Raw genomic sequence first — 20,293 nt, forward strand, 5'->3', positions numbered from 1 at the left:
CGTGAGCCATGGCTAGCATAGGTTGGGACCCCTGGTCCTGGTCCCCCAATCTCAGGATTGGTCCCCCTGGTCCCCCAACTTTAAGGCCCCCCTTAGACACCCCTCCCGACCTGGCCTCCAGGCCCTTTGCTCTACTTACCCTGCTTTCAGGGCTCCATCCTTCATCCCTCCCTCCGCTCCCCCCCCCCCCAGTGGCCTGACTGGTTCCTGACAAAAACACCCTAAGAATGAGCTCACCGGGATCCTGCCGCCTCCACACGCCCCGCCCTCCAGCCTGGCAGAGGTGGCGCCTCCGGTCCTCCCAGGGCACGCTTAGCAGGCTGGGAGCTCTGAACTGGGGTGTCTGGGGACCTGGGTGGGGGGGCCCGGCCAGGTGAGCGGAGTGCAGCAGGGTGGAGGGGCGGCTGGAGCCGGCTGTTAGCCCTCTGAGCTGATTACGCACAGAGAGCCCTGGGAGAATTCCCCCATGAAGGCTGCCTGGGGTGGAAAGGGGAGCCAGCCAGGATGGGTGGGGCAGGGGGATGGCTGGAATGAAGAGAGGCTGTGAGTCTGTGTGGCCCAGATGGTGACTCCCTCACCCTCACTGCCCCCCACCCCCACCCCCAGGAGTAGCCATGTCTGTGCAGGTGGCAGCCCCCGGAAGCACAGGGCTGGGCCCAGAGCGCCTGAACCCCGAGGAGCTGGTGCGGCAGACGAGACAGGTAGTGCAGGGGCTGGAGGCCCTGCGGGCTGAGCACTGCAGTCTCGCTGGGCACTTGGCGGAGGCCCTGGCTGCACCGGGCCCTGTGCCTGGAGTGGAGCTGCTGGAGGAGAAGCGACAGGTGGTGAAGCACTCGCTGGAGGCCATCGAGCTGGGGCTGGGCGAGGCCCAGGTATGTGGGGCCATGAGAAGGACCGGGGATGCGGAGTGCGCGGGGTGGGGGAGGCCCAGGGATGAGGGGACCCTGTGCAGAGGAGGAAGTTCAGGTGGCCTGAAGAAGGAAGGAGGGACTTCAGTTCAGAGATTCCATCCCTGTGTGTCCCGCATGTGGTCCTCCCGGAGAGCTCAGTCCTGGAGGGAGATTGGAGTTTTCATTATGAATGGAACCCTAGGTTTTGCTCCTGGTAGGCAGATAGATGCTCTCCCGCTGAGCCACGCCCCCAGCCCCTCACTGGGGGATTCTAGGCACTCTCACTCTACCACTGAGCCACGCCCCCAGCCCCTCACTGGGGGATTCTAGGCAGGGGCTCTACCACTGAGCCACAGGGGCTCCTACCACTGAGCCACAGGGGGATTCTAGGCAGCCCCTCACTGGGGGATTCTAGGCAGGGGCTCCCTCACACTGAGCACTGACACCCCCAGCCCCTCACTGGGGGATTCTAGGCAGGGGCTCTACCACTGAGCCACGCCCCCAGCCCCTCACTGGGGGATTCTAGGCAGGGGCTCTACCACTGAGCCACGCCCCCAGCCCCTCACTGGGGGATTCTAGGCAGGGGCTCTACCACTGAGCCACGCCCCCAGCCCCTCACTGGGGGATTCTAGGCAGGGGCTCTACCACTGAGCCACCCCCAGCCCCTCACTGGGGGATTCTAGGCAGGGGCTCTACCACTGAGCCACGCCCCCAGCCCCTCACTGGGGGATTCTAGGCAGGGGCTCTACCACTGAGCCACGCCCCCAGCCCCTCACTGGGGGATTCTAGGCAGGGGCTCTACCACTGAGCCACACCCCCAGCCCCTCACTGGGGGATTCTAGGCAGGGGCTCTACCACTGAGCCACGCCCCCAGCCCCTCACTGGGGGATTCTAGGCAGGGGCTCTACCACTGAGCCACGCCCCCAGCCCCTCACTGGGGGATTCTAGGCAGGGGCTCTACCACTGAGCCACGCCCCCAGCCCCTCACTGGGGGATTCTAGGCAGGGGCTCTACCACTGAGCCTAGGCAGGGGCTCCCACTGAGCCCCTCACTGGGGGATTCTAGGCAGGGGCTCTACCACTGAGCCACGCCCCCAGCCCCTCACTGGGGGATTCTAGGCAGGGGCTCTACCACTGAGCCACGCCCCCAGCCCCTCACTGGGGGATTCTAGGCAGGGGCTCTACCACTGAGCCACACCCCCAGCCCCTCACTGGGGGATTCTAGGCAGGGGCTCTACCACTGAGCCACGTCCCCAGCCCCTCACTGGGGGATTCTAGGCAGGGGCTCTACCACTGAGCCACACCCCTGTTATTCACAGATGTTTTTTTATGAAGGTGTTGGGTTAAATAGATGGAATAGGAATTAACCCTATGCATAATTTGGCTGGAATCGGGGGTTTCTGGAAAACTCTTACTATCAGAGCCACACTGGGTTGTCTTCAGAATCTGGGGGGGACCTGTGTGGAACGGGTGTATCCGGCCTGATGTAAAAAGCCGGGGCTGGGGCTGTCCGAGGGATGCATCCACTCCTCATGGTTCCGATGCTTGGCAGGTGCTGCTGGCCCTGTCCGCACACGTGAGTGTGCTGGAGGCTGAGAAGCAGAGGCTGCGGGCGCAGGCGCGGAGGCTAGCCCAAGAGAACACATGGCTTCGAGAGGAACTGGAGGAGACGCAGAGGCGACTGCGGGCCAGTGAGGAGGCTGTGGCCCAGCTGGAGGAGGAGAAGAGCCATCTCCAGTTCCTGGGCCAGCTGCGGCAGTACGATCCGCCCGAGGAGAGCCAGGTACCAGGGGCAAGGCGAGGAGGGTACACAGTCCTTCCCAGAGCCCCCAGATACCCTCAGGCCTTTCTTAGTACCCCGTACCCCTTTAAGCACGCGTGGGATCCCCAAATCCCCACATCCATTTGAGCTTCCAAAGCCCCCTCAGTGCTCCCCTGAGCTCCCAGGTCTTCCCCAGGCCTTTTTTTTTTTTTTTTTTTGGTTTTTCGAGACAGGGTTTCTCTGTGTAGCTTTGGAGCCTATCCTGGCACTCACTCTGTCGACCAGGCTGGACTCGAACTCAGAGAGCTCTGCCTGCCTCTGCCTCCCGAGTGCTGGGATTAAAGGCGTGCGCCACCAACGCCCAGCACCTCAAAGGCTCCTCCTGACCCACGCCTCTGTCAGACTCAGAGCTGGCGTGGCTAAGGCTGGAGGGTGCTGTGAGTTCAAGGCCAGCCTGGGCTACACAGTGAGACTCACAGACAAAACCAGTCCTGAAGCCTGGCATCCCAGCACTCTGGAGGCAGAGGCAGGTTCATCTGTCTGAGTGTCTACAGAGCGAGCCCCTGTCCTGGACAACAGAGAGCTACACGGACAGGCCTGAAGTAGCTTGAGGGCACTGAGGCTCACTGTTCTGGGAATTACTCTTTCCTGGTCCCCACAGAGGCCCGAGTCCCCGCCTCGCCGAGACAGCCTGGCTTCTCTGTTCCCCAGTGAAGAGGAGGAAAGGAGAGGTGGGTGTGTGGGAACCCTGGGCACGATATCAGAGGGCCATCACCCAGGACTACAGGCTAAGCCTGGGGCTGGAGCCTTGACCTGGGACGCCAAGGCCTCTGAGCCGGGCACAGGGCATGGGGAGGGAGGAGGCTGGAAGTTAGGCAGCCTATGACCTAGGCGGGTTCGGTTCTGGCACCTAACATCCCACTGGCCAGTTAGATTTCTGTAACCCCGTGTCCAGTGTCAGCATAAGGCCTAGTGCGAGAGGAGCCCTAGGGTGCGGTGCAGGCTGAGGCCCATCGTGGGGAACTCCACACCACCTCCCCCAGGTCCCGAGGCAGCAGGAGCTGCAGCAGCGCAGCAGGGTGGTTATGAGATCCCAGCTCGCCTTCGGACCCTGCACAACCTGGTGATCCAGTACGCTGGCCAGGGCCGCTACGAGGTGGCGGTGCCTCTATGTCGCCAGGCCTTGGAGGACCTGGAGCGGAGCTCGGGCCACTGCCACCCGGATGTGGCCACTATGCTTAACATCCTGGCACTGGTGTACAGGTGAGAGCCGTGGCTGATTGGAGGGGCCCCCGTCTGTGGTAGTGGCAATCCTCTGACAAGATAAAGCACCCGGGGGGCAACGGAAAAGGGGGGTGGTGGGCAGGACAATAAAAGGAAGAGAGAGCTGGAGAGATGATGAGAGCCAGAGTCTGGGCACCAGGGTGGGCAAGGGACAGGAGACCCGATGCTTGACAGAACTGGCAGACTGGGAATCTGTGCTAGAGGCCTGGGGTGTGTGGGAAGAAGACCAGGGGTCCCCTGAAAGATGTCAGTCATTCCTGGCTCAGTCCAGCCAGTGGTCCCAGCTTGACCCTGCCTACAGGGACCAGAACAAATACAAAGAGGCCACGGACCTTCTTCACGATGCCCTACAGATCCGGGAGCAGACTCTGGGTCCTGAACACCCTGCGGTGAGCCCCAATTCAGGGAGGGTGGGCTTGGGGGGGGGGAACACCTGTAGGGGCCCTCCTCTGCCAACTCTCCCCCTGCAGGTGGCCGCCACCCTCAACAACCTAGCTGTCCTCTATGGGAAACGTGGGCGTTACCGGGAAGCAGAGCCCCTGTGCCAGCGCGCTCTGGACATCCGTGAGAAGGTGCTGCAGCCAGCTCTTTGCCTTGTCACTGGTACCACAAGCCATAATCCCTGGTGTACCTTGCATTTGGTGGCAGGTTCCCCCATTGAGCCGAGCACCCAGTCCCATGCTCCACCCAATGCCCTGCTTGACCCTGGCCTCCCGACCCACTTCCTATCTCCAAGCTGACTCGTTGGACACAGCACCCATGACCTCTGGCTTCACTAATTCCCACGCACCGTGTTAGCTTCTACTCTGTCACTGCATTCCCCACCTGTGACCCTGGGTGACTGTGGCATCTCATGGGCCACCCTGTTGACACATGGCTTGTGCGTCCCCAGGTGCTGGGCGCCGACCACCCTGATGTGGCCAAGCAGCTCAACAACCTGGCGTTGCTGTGTCAGAACCAAGGCAAGTTCCAGGACGTGGAGCGGCACTACGCACGGGCCCTGAGCATCTACCAGGCCCTGGGGGGGCCGAATGACCCCAATGTGGCCAAGACCAAGAACAACCTGGTGAGGCTTGGGTGGGTCCTGTCCTGGGGACACTGTGGGGAGGGGACCTCAGGCTCCTTCCTGTAGATCAAACAGGGACAAAAGGCCAGGAGCAAACAGTTGACAGTAGCCTGTGTCAGGCTTTAATTCACAGCAGATGCTCCTGACTTTTCACACAGTGAGGCAGGAAACTGAGGCGCAAGAGTGGGCCAGGGACGGGCGGCCTGGTTCTCTGGGATGGTGGGTCTGCACCGTCATCAGTGGGGCAGGGTGCTGGGGAGGGCCGGCCGGCGGGCGGACGGGTCTGAGACATTCCCAGGCCTGAGCAAGATGCCCGCGCCCTGCCCCGGCCCTCCCCGCAGGCCTCGGCCTACCTGAAACAGAACAAGTACCAACAAGCAGAGGAGCTGTACAAGGAGATCCTCAGCCAGGAGGCTTTGCCCGCCCCACTCGGTGAGTGCACCCCTACTGCCTCCTGCCCACCCTCCTGTGTGGCGCTTGTCACGCCCACTTCCATGTCCCGTCTGCTCCACAGGAGCCCCCCATGTAGGCACAGCTGGTGACGCACAACAGCAGGTAAGCAGGCTCCACCCTGGATCCTTGTTGGGCCTGGTCTGGGTGGGTCCCCGCCATGTCCCCACATGTCCCCGTGCCCTCCCCAGGTCCTGCGTAGGAGCAGCTCCTTCTCCAAGCTTCGAGAGTCCATCCGGCGGGGGAGTGAGAAGCTGGTCTCGCGCCTCCGAGGGGAGAGCATGGCGGGCGCTGCAGGGTGAGTGCTGGGTGAGCTCAGCAGCCCGTCTGCGACACTGGTCAGAGCCAGGGCCCTGCAGTCCTTCCTGACTCACTCTGTCCTCTCGGCCTCTGAAGGATGAAGAGAGCCGTGTCACTCAACATGCTGAATGTGGAAGGCCCGAGGGCTGCCAGGCCGCAGGTGAGGGGCCGGTGGTGGAGTAGGGTGCTGCTGACAGGCTCGACAGGAAAGGTGGGGCTTCCTCCCCGGCACTCATGATGGGGTCCAGTCGGGGGTGGAGGGCAGAGGCACGACACGATCCCAGTGTCAACTGGAAAAGAACTCTGACCGTTCCTGTACCTGCCCCCAGTTCTCAACCCGGAAATTGAGTGAGGCCTTGCGGACCATGAGCGCCAGCACCCAGGACTTGAGCCCTCGATAAGTGGACTGGCTGCAGTGGCCACAGCCGCTCAGGAACTGGGAAGGGTGGGTGGCACCTGTGGATCGGGATCCTGCTGTCCTCCCTGCAATTAAAGACTGTACTCTGGGACTGGGAGATTGCCTGAGGGTCCTGGGACCTTTCAGTACCTCCTGGTGCCACAGACGTCACCCACAGTCCTGGTCAGAGCTGCTGTGCGATCTGCTCAACCCGCCGTAGCGTCTCCTCTGACTGTAGCTGCTCTAGACTGAGCAGTGACAGGCCCAGCTGATCTTCCTGGAAGGCGCAGAGGTAAAGGACAGGCGTCAAATGGCACACGTCAACATGACTGCAATGCGTGGCCAAACTGGGAAAAGGGCGCTAGGTCTCTCATCAGTGTCCCTCACTTCCTGGACATGGGGACCCTGTGGGGACTAGGGGAAGTGTGCACACTGGGAGGGAGGGGCTAAGGGCTTACCCGGTGGAAGGGTTGAGCCATCTGCCGCAGGAAGTACTTGGCGACCTGCACACCCTCGTCCACGGTCAGGTTGAGGTTAGAGTCAGTCAGGTGCTCCTGGATCCATCGAGGCAGTTTCCCACGTTTGTCAGCCCGAGCAAAGCGCTGTGGCGAGGGAGGACAGCAAACCCCAGGTTGGAACCCAGGCTGCCCACCACCCTGTCCCCTGTGAGGAAGGGGGATAGGTTAGGCTGGGGTGCCCACAGGCCTCACCTTGTCGGCAAAGACCATGAGACCATAGTCTGTCTTGCCCCTGATGGCACGACCCACACACTGGGCTGCGTGGCGCATGGCATCAAAGGTGAGGAAGTCATTCTCGCGGATCTGGAACTGGTCCCGCAGGTACTCTAGGCGGGCCTGGGGAATGAGGGAGGAGTCTAAGGTAGGGCTCCTGCCCTTCCTTCCCAAACACAACGCCCCTCTCCAGACACCACAGCTTCCCCACTCACCTTGAGGATTCGGCTCTGAGTGTAGACGTAGGGGACACCGAACATGATCACAGCCCGCCCATAGTGGTGCACTGGGGACAGCACAGCAGGGTTACAGTGCATTCTCGGCTGGTATTAGGGGGCACGTGGAAAGGATCCCTCTGCATGCCCAGTGGTCCCCAGGGGAGCAGCCACGGGAGGGTGGGCAGGCCACTGGGCCAAGAGCCAGCCAGGTCCACTCACCAAAGTCAATCCCTTCTGAGACTTTGCCCCGAGCCACCGAGAGCAGAATGGCCCCCCGGCCGTTTTCACACGCCTAGGGAGGTGGAGGCAGTCACTCCTCAGCCCCTTCCCGTTCCCCTGTTGGCAGCTGGCACTGCTCTGCCTGCCTGTCCCAGGCACCCACCTCTTGGTACTTCTCCAGGGCCACACTGGTCTCTGCCCCGTCCTGGGTCTCAATGAAGAGCAGCTTGTTCCTCTGGATGTTCTCAAGGATGCCCTGGGGGGACAGGGAGGTCAGGGCACAGGACCAAGCGCTCCTGTTTCCAGCCCCGCTGCTGTGGCCTTCCGTGGAGATCCTTCTCTGGGCCCTCAGCAGTCCAACCTCTTTGGCAGTCCAAAGTGGGGAGCTGATCCCCACCCAAGAAGGTGGGCACGGGGCCTAAAGTGGCCAGTGGAGGTGGAGGGCCTGACCGTAATCCAGGCAAGGACCACACCCAGGGGTTATCCCGAGAGTTCAAATCTGTCACTGTAATGACTGAGACAAAAGTCAGGCTGCCCACTAGGACAAGATACAGGGTCCTGGCCGGGTGGCGGCGGCGCACGCCTTTAATCGCAGCACTCGGGAGGCAGAGGCCTCACCCACACACAAGAGCTCCTAGAGTGGAACCTTAAGCTCACAACACCGTCCCCCTGGCACCAGGCCTGCTTGCTGGGGATGTAGTCTGCAGTAACCCCAATGGTGGTCCTCTCTGGTCAAGGGAAACACTGATGAGCCTGCAGGGTCTGTTAGCACCACCATCCTGTCCTGTGACATGTGTCATGGTGGAAACATGGGGAGTGAAGCCCCCACAGGAAGAGCAGAGCTGAGGGTTTGGGTGGTGGGGACTAGGCATACCTGCTCATACCAGGAGGCCACGGTGCTTTCCATGTATTGGTAGCTGGTAAAGAAGGCCACAATGCCGTCGGGGACCACAGCAGACATCTCCAGCAGGAGGTTGCCGTAGTTGCGGATTACAGCTAGGGAGAGGGGATTGGAGATTGGATCCTCTCCTGCTGCTCACTGAGGCTAGTTATCCAGTTCCTTCCTCCCAAGCCACCCAGAGACATGCCACAGCACAAGAAATACATAGAGGTGGCGGTGTCTCTTCTAGATGACACTCAGAAGCCAGTGCCCACTGTTCCAAAGGCCCTCTGCTGGTGCTACGGCTCAGTGGTGCCTGGTGGCACAGCTTCCAAAGTGAAGAGACCCAGGGTGGGCTCAACCCACAGTGGGCCTGTGTCCGCCACAGAGGCTGGTTGTGTGTGTGTGTGTGTGTGTTATGGTACCAAGTCCTTGTCCACCTGTAACCCACCCCAACCAAGCCCACACAGGTGACTCACCAATATCTTCCCTGGTCTCAAATTTGGAGCTGATGGCCACCTGGTCATTACCACGGCCAATGATCTGAAACAGAGTGAAGGTTCTGTGATACACCTGACAAATGTCCCCTTTTTTGACTTAGTGTCTCATGTAGCCCAGGCTGGCCTTTAGACGCGAGCTTCACTGAGGCTACCTACCCTCCCAAACCCATGAGAAGCTGTTTCCCCAACCTCTGAAGTTCCATGAACTCCTGGTCCTCCTGCCCACTTCCCAAGATCACAGGCCTGCATTACCACAGCTAGCTAGCACAGGCACTTCCATGTATTAGGCGAGCACTGTACCAAATAAGGCCCGAGCTCAGGAAAGCGTCATGTAGACATAGACAGTGGCCCTAAGCCTATGGCTGCAACTGCTTGGGCCAATGCCCTGCAACAGGTCCCAGGGCAGGGACCTCTGCTTCTAGGCAAGGCTACACTCCAGCCTTAGGTAGTTTCAGAACACAGGTCACCCAAAACACACACCCCATTAGCCTCCCTCCCCAGTCCACCATGCCAGTGAATGGTCAGAGGGAACATTCCAAAAAGCCCACAGCTCTGAAAACAACCGTCTAACTAACCCCTGCTGCCGAGAGCAGGCCTGCAGACAGGCTGTACACAGCTCGTGCTCCACAAGCATGCAAGCAGGCTACAAACCTTGCGTAAGGTTTAAAGTGTTTCTGATGTGCCAAACAGCATCCCCAGCCACAGCTGGCTTCATGTGGCCCATGGACTGTGGGGTGAATATGTCTAACAGCCGGCCACACTCTAAACTCCAAAACAGAGGCAGGCTCATTATCCAAGTCACAGCTGGATGACAAATGGCACACTCACCCTGACCTATACGGTGATAAAGCACCAGGCCTGCTCCCTGAGCACTATGGTCCAGGTTGCTGGGAAGAGACCCTTCCAGGCACCATTTGGTGGCTTGGTGCTCCCATGGGTCTCACCCACTCACCATTGGGCAGAGGCAGACTCGGGCCAGTGTCATGGTGAAGGTTGCCATGGTGACGGGGTGGAAGTCCAGGATCTTGGGGTAGATGTCCAGTGGGGACAGTGTCTGCAAGAGACAGCAAGGAGGACCTCAGCAGACTGGGGCAGGGACCAGGGCCCCCATGGAACAACAGCACAGAGTCCTCACCCCAGAGGTGATGATGACAGACTGGAAGCGCTCAAACACAGGCTTGATGGCCAAGGAGGCGTCCATACAACTGTGGGATAACACAGTCGTCACCCAGGGCAGAGGCCGGGGGCGAAGCCATCCTGTCCACACAGGCTTGCATCTCACCTGAAGTGCAGGATGGGGTTGGCAATGGTCGGGGTCCTGTCATCAAAGGGCTCGATGATAATGGTGAAGCCTGGGGAGGAGGAGGCCGGTGAGTGTGCACGACAGCCCCCGCCTGCCCCTGCCCCTGCCATGGCTAGCGCAGGACAGGACTGTACAAACGCTCAGGTGTGGAAGCAGGGTGAGCCAGGGCTTCACTGCACGGCCCCGCAGGGAGGCCAGGCCCGCCCTCCCCCAGGCCGGCCTCACTCCCACCTGTCCCCCCCTGCTCCCCACACTGCAGTCGGGGAGACGCTATGGAACCTTAAGTTGGCTGGTGTCTCCACACTCCTGCCATACCCAGAAGTGTGCCCATGAACTCTGCAGGGCCAGCCCTTGCTCCCAGCTACGGTATCAGCGTCATGTCCCAGGGCCCACTTGGTTGGTTGGGTCCTTGTTCCACAGGCACCCTGGGAGCCAGGACTCCTGCTCCTCACAGCACAGCCACACTTTCTAGTGTCCCCTTCTGGAGTGATCTTTGCTCCTAGCCCCCAGGCTGTGGCTCCCAGATGAGGGTAGGGATATGGACAGGAGGATGAGGGGGGCAACTAAGGCTGTGCTGGGCCCAGCCTGGCTGTGTGTGTTAGACTCCGGGCCCAGCCTGGCTGTGTTAGATCCCGCTGTCTCCACGGGGCCCAGCCTGGCCCATCTGTTGACTGAACAAATGATTACATTCACAGATTCTGTTTCACTTGGCAAGGAAAGACCAGGTCTTGTGTCCAGCATCATGCTGAGGACCCAGCAGAAACCAACAGAATCTCGGTCCTACCCAAAAGGGCTCTCCTTGCACGGGGGAGACAGCTAGCCAGAGACCCAGCTGGGACAGAGGGAGGGGCAGGCCCAGGATGGAATGGAGTGGGGGTGACTTTCTGAGAGGTAAAGGACTTGACTCGGGCAGGTGATGGGGCACAGGGAAGGAGGCTTTCTGTAAGACTGTGATGGATGCATCAGTAGGTGGGGGCCGGAGGGAGAACAATGAAGGCCAGGAGAAGAGGCTGGGTGAGGGCAGAAGGAAGCAGACAGCTGCCAGCAGCCCCTTCTTCCAAGGCTGGGCCAGCTGCAGGACGCCAGCTGACCTGGTTTCCTGGCTACGGTACTAATCCCCAGGGATAAGCTTAAAAACTCAGTGCAAAGCTGGGGCGGGCGGGGGCAACAAAAGCTGTAGCTTGTCCCCTCTCCCTGTGCATCACCTGCATCCCTCTCCCTCAAGGGCTTTTACATCTGGCCGCTTTCTCCCATAGCTCTCCCCAAGGCTCCCTTTTCCTGTCCCCACAGTCTATGGCTCCCCCTCTCTGTTGGATGAACCTTGAAAACAACAACCTCACCAAGTACATCCCTTGCCCAGACCCTGCCATGGCTCCCGGTGCCCTCAGGCACACATGAGGACTTCTCCCCCAGCCAAAGGTGGGCTGACCGCACAGCATCCCTCTGCTCAGTATCACAGCTCACTCGAGTTCTCCCCCTGCAGCCAGGAGGAGCCTCTAGACACACGAATCTGAACACGAGGCTCGCTCACTCGCTTGTTCCCCAGGGCCCTCATAGTAGCTCAAATCCCCTGTCTCACATGCCCAGACTTCCTGCTAATACCCCACCCGACTTAGCTAGGCCCCCAAGTCCGCTGCCAGGAGGAGCAAGAGGGGAGCTTACCCTTGGCGTAAGTGCTGACGAGAGTGGCGAAGTTAGCAAGGAGTGTGAGCGGGGAGAAGTCAGCCAGGTCAGCAATCTCCAAGGTGTGCAGGAGGGAGCGCAGGCGCTCAGCACAGAACCTGAGAAGCCATGGGGTCGGGAGAGGGAGGGAAGCAGCAATGGCTGGGACTCTCGCCACCTGTTTACCTGGGCATCGTCTGTGGCCAAGCTGTCCCCACACTGCAAACATCCACAGCTACCGCACAGCACTAGCACACGCACACGGCGCCCAGGTTTGCCGCTTGTATGCAAATTCTTGTCAAACAAGACCCATGGCCATCAGTCACTGTGCTGTGCAGCCAGTGTCGTGGGCCCCACGCTCAGAAAGAACAGCCACACACTTTCCCAGGCTCGCATATGCACACGCATAGGGCTGCAGAAGTACCAGGTAGTCCTGCAGCGGTCACAGCCAAGAGCTGACCTCACAGTGACACGGCTCGCTCCACATCCGACTCTGACCTGACCCCTGACCCCGTCACCAGCCACAGGTCTGGACCTGAGGTCCCCATGGCAGCATGCGCACCTGAGGGGCTTGCGTTGGATGCACACGCGCTGAGCCAGGCCGCTCAGGAAGGCAGGAGGGCTCTCCTGTACCACATGCTGCACGCGCAGCCGCCACTTGACGTACTCCAGCAGCCGCCGCAGGAAGCCCAGGAAGTGCTCGGCAGTGCGGATGGAGCCTGGCACGGCCTCTGCAGGGAGACTGAGTCAGCTGGCACGGGAAGGAAGGCGTGTGAGGGTGGGGGGTGGGGCACGGCTCACCCTGCAGCACCTCGTCCGGCAGCACAGGGTTCGCCAGGTGCGCGTCTGTCTCCCGCGCCGCGCTGGCCTCCCGCAGCCCCTCCACCAGGCGCCGGTACTCGTCCCGCAGCCGCTGCTCGTCTGTCTCCTTGATCCTGGCGGGGACATGGGACAGAGCTGGAATGGGGCAGGTGTCCAGGGCCACGGAGGCAGGCGGCACACAGGGAGCAGAGTGGGCACCTGAGCACCGTCTTCTGCAAGGTGTCCAAGTTGCTCTGGCAGCGGTCCAGAGTCCTGCGGGTGAGGTTTACACTCATGGAGTCGATGCAGACATTGTCTAGGAGGAAAGCAGACAGACATGGGCTCAGCCGGCTTGGGGGCGGGGCAGAGAGGCCGCCGCTGTCTGCACACCCTGGCACCCTCCTCACCAATGTTGTGGGCTTCATCGAAGACCACGACGGCCTTGCGGGCCAGCTCTTTGGACACCAGGTCTGCGATCTTGGGGTCCAGGAGATAGTGGTAGCTGTAAACCACCACGTTGGCATGCAGGATCTAGGAACATGGAGGGATAAGTTTTTGCCTTGGGCCCTGCTGCCCCCGCCATACCACTCCTTCCCAGGTGTACAGACGTAACACCAAGACAGACAGCAGGTGGATGGAAAAGACAGATGGGACCACCCAGGCAAGGCATAAACAGAGGCTGGAGACAGGAAGACCTAGGTACCAGGTCAACAAAGATGCAAGCAGACAGATGGGCTAACGGAGGGGTGGGCAAAAGTGGCTCATGCCTATAACCCCCATAGCTGGGAACCTGCGTAAGGTTCTTCTAAGTTTGAGGCCAGCCTGGGTTATAAGTGAGACCCTGCCCCAGAAGAAAACAAAACAACTCTTCACCGAGTATCGAGCCAGGAAGTAGGGGCACCAGCCCTGCCGCTGCCCCAGGGCCTTCAGGTCATCCAGGTTGTAGATGCCTGCCGGGAGGGGCACCTGGCGTCCGTGGGCATCAAACTCCTGGGGAGGCAGAAGATGGCAGTGTCAGGGAGAGCTGCTGTCCAGAGTGTCTCTGCCCTCCCCGGCCCGGGCCAGAAGATGGCAGGGTCAGGGAGAGCTGCTGTCCTGAGGGTGTCTGCCCTCCCCGGCCCGGGCCAGAAGATGGAAGGGTCAGGGAGAGCTGCTGTCCTGAGGGTGTCTGCCCTCCCCGGCCCGGGCCCTTCCCTGCACCTCATAGAAGCGGCAGTGAGGCAGGCTGGCATCCTGCTGGTACTGGGCCCGCACATATGAGGCTGTGAGGCTGTGACACTTGCCGTCCACGTCCTTCCCAAAGCGCAGTGGTGTCACCTGGGGGTTCAGGGGACAAGTTACAACAGAGACAGGAGGTAGTGCGTGCCAGCTACGCCAACCTGGGTTTCCCAACTCGGGACATCACAAGTAGCAGGTCAGCTGGGGTTTCTGGGCAGCCAGAACCTTCACCTGAGCCACTATTAGTTAAAAGGACTTGCTGCAGGGATGTCAGAGTGGGACATCAGAACCGTCCCCAGAGCTGGGCACGGCAGCACAGACCTGAATCCCAGTTACCAAGACAGCTGGAGCAGGAGGAATGCACCAACTCAGGCCAGCCCGGGCAAACACCAAGGCCCTACCTCACAATAAAACGTGTGCAGGGAGATACGCAGGCAGAACACTGTTTACATAACACATAAATTAATCTTAAAAAAACAACATAGAAGTGTTTATAAGTGTTTAAAAAATAAAAATCTAAGTTTCTCCCTCTCTCTCTCTCTTTTATTTTTTGTTGTTTTTTGGAGACAGGGTTTCTCTGTGTAGTTTCAGAGCCTATTGGCATTCGATCTGTAGACCACACTCGCCTCGAACTCACAGAGATCGCCTGCCTCTGCCTCCTGAGTGCTGGGATTAAACGCCCGGCTCTAAGTTTCTCTTTTAAAAAACAAGCTAGACAAGGCTAGAGAAATGGCTCAGAGGTTAAGAGCACTGGCTGCTGTTCCAGAGGTCTTGAGTTCAGTTCTTACCAACCACAACCATCTATAATGGGATCTGATGGCCTCTTCTGGAATAAGGGTGTACATGCAAATAGAGAACTCACATTAGATAAATAAATCTTAAAAAAAAAAAAAATTCAAGCCGACAGTTAGTGTCACATGTTTTTGAACCCAGCACTCAGGAGGATCTGTTAGTTTAAGGCCAGCCTGGTCTACAGAGTGAGTTCCAGGACAGCTAGGGCTACACAGAGAAACCCTGTCTTCACTGAGTAGCCCTTGGCTCAACTGTGTTTTGGGGTTCTGGAATACCTACATACATATAATAGATATCGTCAGATAGGACAGGAGGCTGCCATGAAATTCACTTATGTTTCATGTATATAAAAATCCTAACACTTCAAATGTGCTCTACCGTTTAGACTTTGACTTATCCCATGAGGTCAAATGAGAAATTCTGAGGCGTCACCCTGGCACTCCAGCAGTTTCTGTTCTAGGAGCAGGAGCTAACCTGCGCTCTGACTGATGACCCAAGATCTAACTGAAAAGGGAGTTACACTGGTGGTCACCTCACATGGCCACGGGCTGTCTCTGGGGCTTGCACTGGGTAGCCCAAGGCTGAGGGCGAGGCCCGGGTCTCACCTCGGGATGAATGCACAGGTTCTTTCTTGAGCTCAGAGCTAGTCCCAAGAACGGCAGCTTCTCGCCCTCCTGCTGCTCATAGAAGCTGAGCAGCTTGCGAAGCTCTTCTATGACCTGCTTAGACGATGGGAGCATTGCGTGGGGACCTCAGGACCAGCATAAGCCCCTGCCCACCAGGCCAGTGAGGGCAGCAACTGGGGACCACTGAGGCCGAGGGGAGGGGACAGACCACTGGGTCCATCCTCACTGCCCACCTTCTCAATCTCTGGCACAGTCCGAGAGCAGTAGATAAGTTTGGTCACCTCCAGCGGAAAAGCCTGTGGGTGACAATCAGCTCAGCCCCATCCAGCCCCTCCCCGCCCCCCAGTCCAGACACCCATGATGGTCACTCACCCTCTGGTAGGCCACTATCAGGGCCAGCAGGGACACTGTCTTCCCGGTGCCTGAGGGCATCTCCAGGACTCCATGACCCTGAAAGTTGGGCACAGAAGAGACAAGACACGGGCTCTCAGAACCTCGGGGTCATAAACTCTGGGGACCCTAGAGGACACCATTACCTAGGAACATGACACACACAACGGTGAACTGCCATCAAGGCCCAGGGAACAAGGGGCTTCATCTCTGCTTCTTTTTTGCTGGAGTTTTTATTTTTCATCCTTAATTTTCATCCCAAGGATCGTGCTCTGTAGCCTTGGCTAGTCTAGTACTTGCTATGCACCTCTGGCTGGCTTTGTACACTTGGTGATGCTCCTGCCTCTACCTCCTGAGTACTGGGGTTGCAGGCTGAGCCCTATTTCGTTGACCTCTCTGGATCACACCTGGGTCACAGCATCCTTGCTTGACTCCTTGGCTCCACAGCCCTTACTTGGAACAAGATTGTGAGGACTGCCAGGCGTTGGTGGCGCACGCCTTTAATCCCAGCACTCAGCAGGCAGAGGCAGGAGGCTCTTTGTGAGCTTGAGGCCAGCCTGGTCTACAGAGTGAGTTCCAGGACAGCCAGGGCTGTTACACAGAGAAACCCTGTCTTGAAAAACCAAAAAAGAAAGAAAGAAAGAAAAAAAAAAGATTAAGAGTATCAATAGACTTGTGGGCCAGTGAGATGACTCAGCAGGTAAAGGTACCTGGGGCCCAGCTGATCACTGAGTTCAATCCCCGGCACCTACACCGAAGGAAGAACCAAACTGCCTCCCAGAAGTTGTCCACTGACCTCCTCATGCACACCAGAGCATGGACACCCACACTCTAAATAAATAAATACAATTTTTAAAAATTGTTTTAAAGAAAGTTTGTGTTCAGGGCTGTTGAGTCAGCTCAGCACGTAAAGGCGGTTGCCATCAAGTCTACCAGCCTGAATTTGATTCCCAGGACCCGCATAAAAGTAGGAGACAACCAAGTCCACAAAGTTGTCCTCTGTCCTCCACATCCTGAACCCCCCCCCTTCCACTACTGTGACCATACACAGGCCAAATAGACTCTGAGTATCAACACCAGTCAGCCTGTCAAAGTCTGTCTGTCACCTGGAACCTAAGGCAGGAGAACTGCTAAGATCAGTGTCAGCCTGGGCTACAGAGTGAGCCTGGGCAATTTAGTTATGTCCTGTCTCATACAGAAAGGAAACAGAGGGCTGGGATGGAGCTCCAGGTGCAGACACTCTGCCCAGCATGTTGGTCTAATTCCCAGCAACAACAACAACAACAAAAAGCAACAAAATCACCCTGAGCTGGAAACTGCTGCCCTTTCTGTGTGAACTGCCACAGTCCTCACAACCTAGGAAGGCTGCCACCAGCTCCAACTTTAAAAACTTTAATTTAGGGCCCGGCATTGGTGGCGCACACCTTTAATCCCAGCACTCGGGAGGCAGAGGCGAGTTCCAGGACAGCCTCCAAAGCAATGCAGAGAAACTCTGTCTCATAAAACAAAACAAAAAAAACCACCACCACCACCACCAAAGATTAATTTATATGTGTGTGTATGTGTGTACACTCTGTGTGTACAGGGCCTGCAGAAGCAGGGAGAGGATGCCGGACCCCCTAGAGCTGAAGTCACTGCTGGTTGTCAGTGCCAGGCATGGGCACTGGGAATCAAACTGGGATCCTCCGGAAGGGCAGCAAGTCCTCTCAACCACCGTGCCACCTCTCCAGCCCCTCCTGTTATCATCACCAACACATTCTTTCTTTCTTCCTCTTCTTCAAGACATGGACCTAAGGCAGGAGGGTTCTTAAATTCAGCGTGAGCCTGGGCAAGTTAGTGAGGTCCTGTTGAATAGTGAAAAGTAAAGAGAGGGCTCTGATGTAGCTGGAGGTGTAGGTATTTGCCCAGCACACTGGTTCAATTCTTTCTACAGAACAGGTTCTGTCTATGTAGCCCAGGCTGTCCTGAAATTCCATATGTAGACCAGGCTATAGACCAAGTTACAGGGCTCCTCCTGCCTCTGCCTCCCAAGTGCTGGAATTAAAAGCATGTTCCACCATGCATGGCCCCGAACACCCTATTGTACCAGAGAATGAATTTTGATCCTCCTGCCTGCACATTCTGAGGGCTGGGATTACAGGGGTGAATCACCAGACTTACACTGTGTCGAAGATGAAACCAGGGCCTGGTGCATGCCCCAACCAAAGTACATCTCTCTCTCTGGAGAAGCATGAACACCATTTACAGGGGTGGAAATTGTGGCAAGAGCTTAAATGACATGCCCAACAGTGCACAGCTAGAAGCCCATGTGTAGATCCTGGGTGACAGAAAAAAGTACCTATGTCCCTAAGACTCAGCCTTGATTCTATTATCAAATCCCGTGATTACTATTCTGGGGAGTGTGTGTACATGACATATGTTTGGATGACAAGGTCATAGGACATCTAACTTTGTGGAGATCCTTTTCTCCCTCCACTTCTACACGGCTCCTGGGATCCAACTCTACACTGGTGCAGCAAACACCTCACCCACTAAGTCACCTGGCCCTCCCTTACCTTTTTAAAGGTCTTACTATATAGCCCTGGCTTGCCTGGAGCTCACCCAGGCTGGCTGCAAATCCCCCCACTCATTCTCCTGCCTCAGCCTCCCCAGCGCTAGGTTTACAGGCAGGCATCATGTCACACCGGGTTAATTCAATGTTTGGATTCGAGTATGCTAGGCAAACATTCTACTAACTGGGCTACAACTCTCCCTCCACAAGTTACCTTAGATACTTTGGGAAATAGTCCCCCTATGCACAGCCCTAGCTGGCCAGGAACTCACTATAAAAGCCAGGCTGGCCTCCAAACCCACAGACACACGCCATCACGTTCAGTTTACACGGTGGCGAGGATGAAAGCGGGAGCTTCAGATCCATGATGCTAGCAGGCTAGGCAAGCACCCTAGCTACCTGGTGAGCCACATTCCCAGCCCTGTTACTTATTTGTGCCGCTGTTGCTGACACAGGGTCTCACTGTGTAGCCCAGGCTGGCCTCCAAACCCGCAGACACACACCGTCACCTTCAGTTTACGTGGTGGCGAGGATGAAAGCGGGATCTTTAGATCCATGATGCTAGCAGGCTAGGCAAGCACCCTAGCTACTGAGTGAGCCACATTCCCAGCCCTGTTACTTTTGCTGACACAGGGTCTCACTGTGTAACCCAGGCTGGCCTCCAAACCTGCGGACACACACCGTCACGTTCAGTTTACGCGAGGATGAAAGCGGGAGCTTCAGATCCATGATGCTAGCAAGCACCCTAGCTACCGGGTGAGCCACATTCGCAGCCCTGCTACTTATTTGTGCCGCTGTTGCTGACACAGGGTCTCACTGTGTAGCCCAGGCTGGCCTCCAAACTTGCAGACACACACCGTCACGTTCAGTTTACGCGGTGGCGAGGATGAAAGCGGGATCTTCAGATCCATGATGCTAGCAGGCTAGGCAAGCACCCTAGCTACCGGGTGAGCCACATTCCCAGCCCTGTTGCCGCTGTTGCCGACACAGGGTCTCACTGTGTAGCCCAGGCTGGCCTCCAAGCTTGCAGACACACACCGTCACGTTCAGTTTACGCGGTGGCGAGGATGAAAGCGGGAGCATCAGATCCATGATGCTAGCAAGCACCCTAGCTACCGGGTGAGCCACATTCCCAGCCCTGTTACTTATTTGTGCCGCTGTTGCTGACACAGGGTCTCACTGTGTAGCCCAGGCTGGCCTCCAAACCTGCAGCGATGCTCCAGCCTGCGCTTCCCAGGGTGCTGCTGCGATTGCAGGCCTGGGGCCAACGTGCCCGGGTTCCCCCCCCTCCCCCGACCAGACCAGACCAGGAAGTTAGCCTGAGGGAGGCGGGGAGGGCGTGCAAGGCGGCGAGCGCAGGCGGCCGTCGAGCCGTCGAGCCGTCGAGCCGTCGAGCCGTCGGCGACCCCGGCACCCACCTTGGCGTCCAGCGTGCGCTTGAGCTCCAGCATGTAGGAGAACTGCTCCGGGTAGATGTAGTCGTACGGGAAATAGACCAGCAGCCCGTCCACGTTGAGCCTGGCGGCGAAGGCGACGCGTCGGTGCCCGGTGCTCTCGCTCCGCCCGCCCGCCCGCTCGCCCGCTCGCCCGGCCCCCAGCCCGGGACCCCGGAGCCACCCGGCCCGGCCTCGGCAGCCTCTCCGGCCCCAGCGAGGCCCAGCGGCCGCCCCATCGCCCCCCGCAGAGCGAGCCGCTCCCCCCGAGCCCCCCCGCCGCTCACTTCATGGCGTCTTCCCGCGGCGTCCGCTCGCCCGCCTCTTGAATATTCAACGAGGGAGGAGGGGAGGGGCCTGGGCCTGGAGCCCCGCCTTCCTCGCGACGCTATTGGCCGAGCCTGCCCGTCACTCCGCCAATCGGAAGACGCGCGCCTGCGCGTGGCGGCGGGAAGGCGGGCTCTTGGGGGGAGGCGGGGCCCGAGGCATCGCTTGAGGATCGTGGAGGACGGCGCAGGAGCGCGTGGAAGGAAGAGAGCCGATAGAGTCGATCCGGCTCGCACCTCTTCCGGGCTGTCCCGGTGAGGACCGAGAGGAGAGGGGAGGGGAGGGTAACGGAGAGCTTGGAGGCTTGCAGTTACAAAGGCGTAGTTGTGCCACACAATCACGGCTTTATTAAAATCTGTGTCCAGACCTAACTGACTCAAGACACCCCCCAAAACAGCGTCTCCCAGCTATTTGAGCGCCCCCACTCTAGCCAGACTCTCCTGCGTGTTATTTAAAAATCCACCCAAGGACTTACCAGCGTTTTCTGCTCTCGG

General features: G+C 58.5%; 2 protein-coding genes across 5 annotated transcripts; one reads left to right on the top strand and one right to left on the bottom strand.

Moving 5' to 3' along the window:
• The first annotated feature begins 263 nt into the window (after window positions 1–263).
• On the top strand, window positions 264–6,325 carry LOC113837287 (kinesin light chain 3). 3 transcript variants are annotated; one of them, XM_035449385.1, is made up of 13 exons: window positions 264–373; window positions 607–872; window positions 2,442–2,672; window positions 3,313–3,382; window positions 3,695–3,914; window positions 4,237–4,324; window positions 4,406–4,507; window positions 4,828–5,001; window positions 5,343–5,433; window positions 5,516–5,556; window positions 5,643–5,749; window positions 5,848–5,911; window positions 6,081–6,325. In XM_035449385.1, exons 2-13 carry the CDS (start codon window positions 615–617, stop codon window positions 6,150–6,152), a joined length of 1,518 nt encoding a protein of 505 aa, XP_035305276.1. In that variant the 5' UTR covers window positions 264–373; window positions 607–614; the 3' UTR covers window positions 6,153–6,325. The 3 variants fall into 3 exon arrangements, with proteins under 3 accessions (XP_035305276.1, XP_027286712.1, XP_035305275.1); XM_027430911.2 differs by having other exon boundaries at window positions 5,848–6,325; XM_035449384.1 differs by lacking the exons at window positions 5,848–5,911; window positions 6,081–6,325 and having other exon boundaries at window positions 5,516–5,841.
• On the bottom strand, window positions 5,096–19,862 carry Ercc2 (ERCC excision repair 2, TFIIH core complex helicase subunit). 2 transcript variants are annotated; one of them, XM_027430909.2, is made up of 24 exons: window positions 19,760–19,862; window positions 19,458–19,557; window positions 15,471–15,548; window positions 15,332–15,394; window positions 15,078–15,191; window positions 13,663–13,779; window positions 13,336–13,452; window positions 12,870–12,993; window positions 12,682–12,778; window positions 12,463–12,596; window positions 12,224–12,392; window positions 11,662–11,780; window positions 9,979–10,048; window positions 9,832–9,901; window positions 9,649–9,750; window positions 8,676–8,739; window positions 8,191–8,312; window positions 7,480–7,572; window positions 7,317–7,389; window positions 7,095–7,165; window positions 6,859–7,002; window positions 6,607–6,750; window positions 6,299–6,425; window positions 5,096–5,841 (listed from the first exon to the last, which is right to left on the bottom strand). In XM_027430909.2, the coding sequence occupies exons 1-23, from the start codon at window positions 19,762–19,764 to the stop codon at window positions 6,333–6,335; spliced, it is 2,283 nt and encodes a 760-aa protein (XP_027286710.1). In that variant the 5' UTR covers window positions 19,765–19,862; the 3' UTR covers window positions 5,096–5,841; window positions 6,299–6,332. The 2 variants fall into 2 exon arrangements, with proteins under 2 accessions (XP_027286710.1, XP_027286709.1); XM_027430908.2 differs by having other exon boundaries at window positions 5,096–6,425.
• Between the last annotated feature and the right edge of the window lie 431 nt (window positions 19,863–20,293).

Source organism: Cricetulus griseus, chromosome 9 (genome assembly GCF_003668045.3).
Source record: "Cricetulus griseus strain 17A/GY chromosome 9, alternate assembly CriGri-PICRH-1.0, whole genome shotgun sequence".
In the NCBI taxonomy this organism is placed as follows: domain Eukaryota; kingdom Metazoa; phylum Chordata; class Mammalia; order Rodentia; family Cricetidae; genus Cricetulus; species Cricetulus griseus.

Coding starts and splice junctions, on each gene's coding strand:
- LOC113837287 (XM_035449384.1), top strand. CDS start 615: ATGTCTGTGCAGGTGGCAGCCCCCGGAAGCACAGGGCTGGGCCCAGAG. Junction 873..2,441: donor TGGGGCTGGGCGAGGCCCAG/GTATGTGGGGCC, acceptor GATGCTTGGCAG/GTGCTGCTGGCCCTGTCCGC. Junction 5,434..5,515: donor GGCTTTGCCCGCCCCACTCG/GTGAGTGCACCC, acceptor TCTGCTCCACAG/GAGCCCCCCATGTAGGCACA.
- Ercc2 (XM_027430909.2), bottom strand. Junction 8,313..8,675: donor TGAGACCAGGGAAGATATTG/GTGAGTCACCTG, acceptor CCCTCTCCCTAG/CTGTAATCCGCAACTACGGC. Junction 7,166..7,316: donor CTCAGAAGGGATTGACTTTG/GTGAGTGGACCT, acceptor TGCTGTCCCCAG/TGCACCACTATGGGCGGGCT.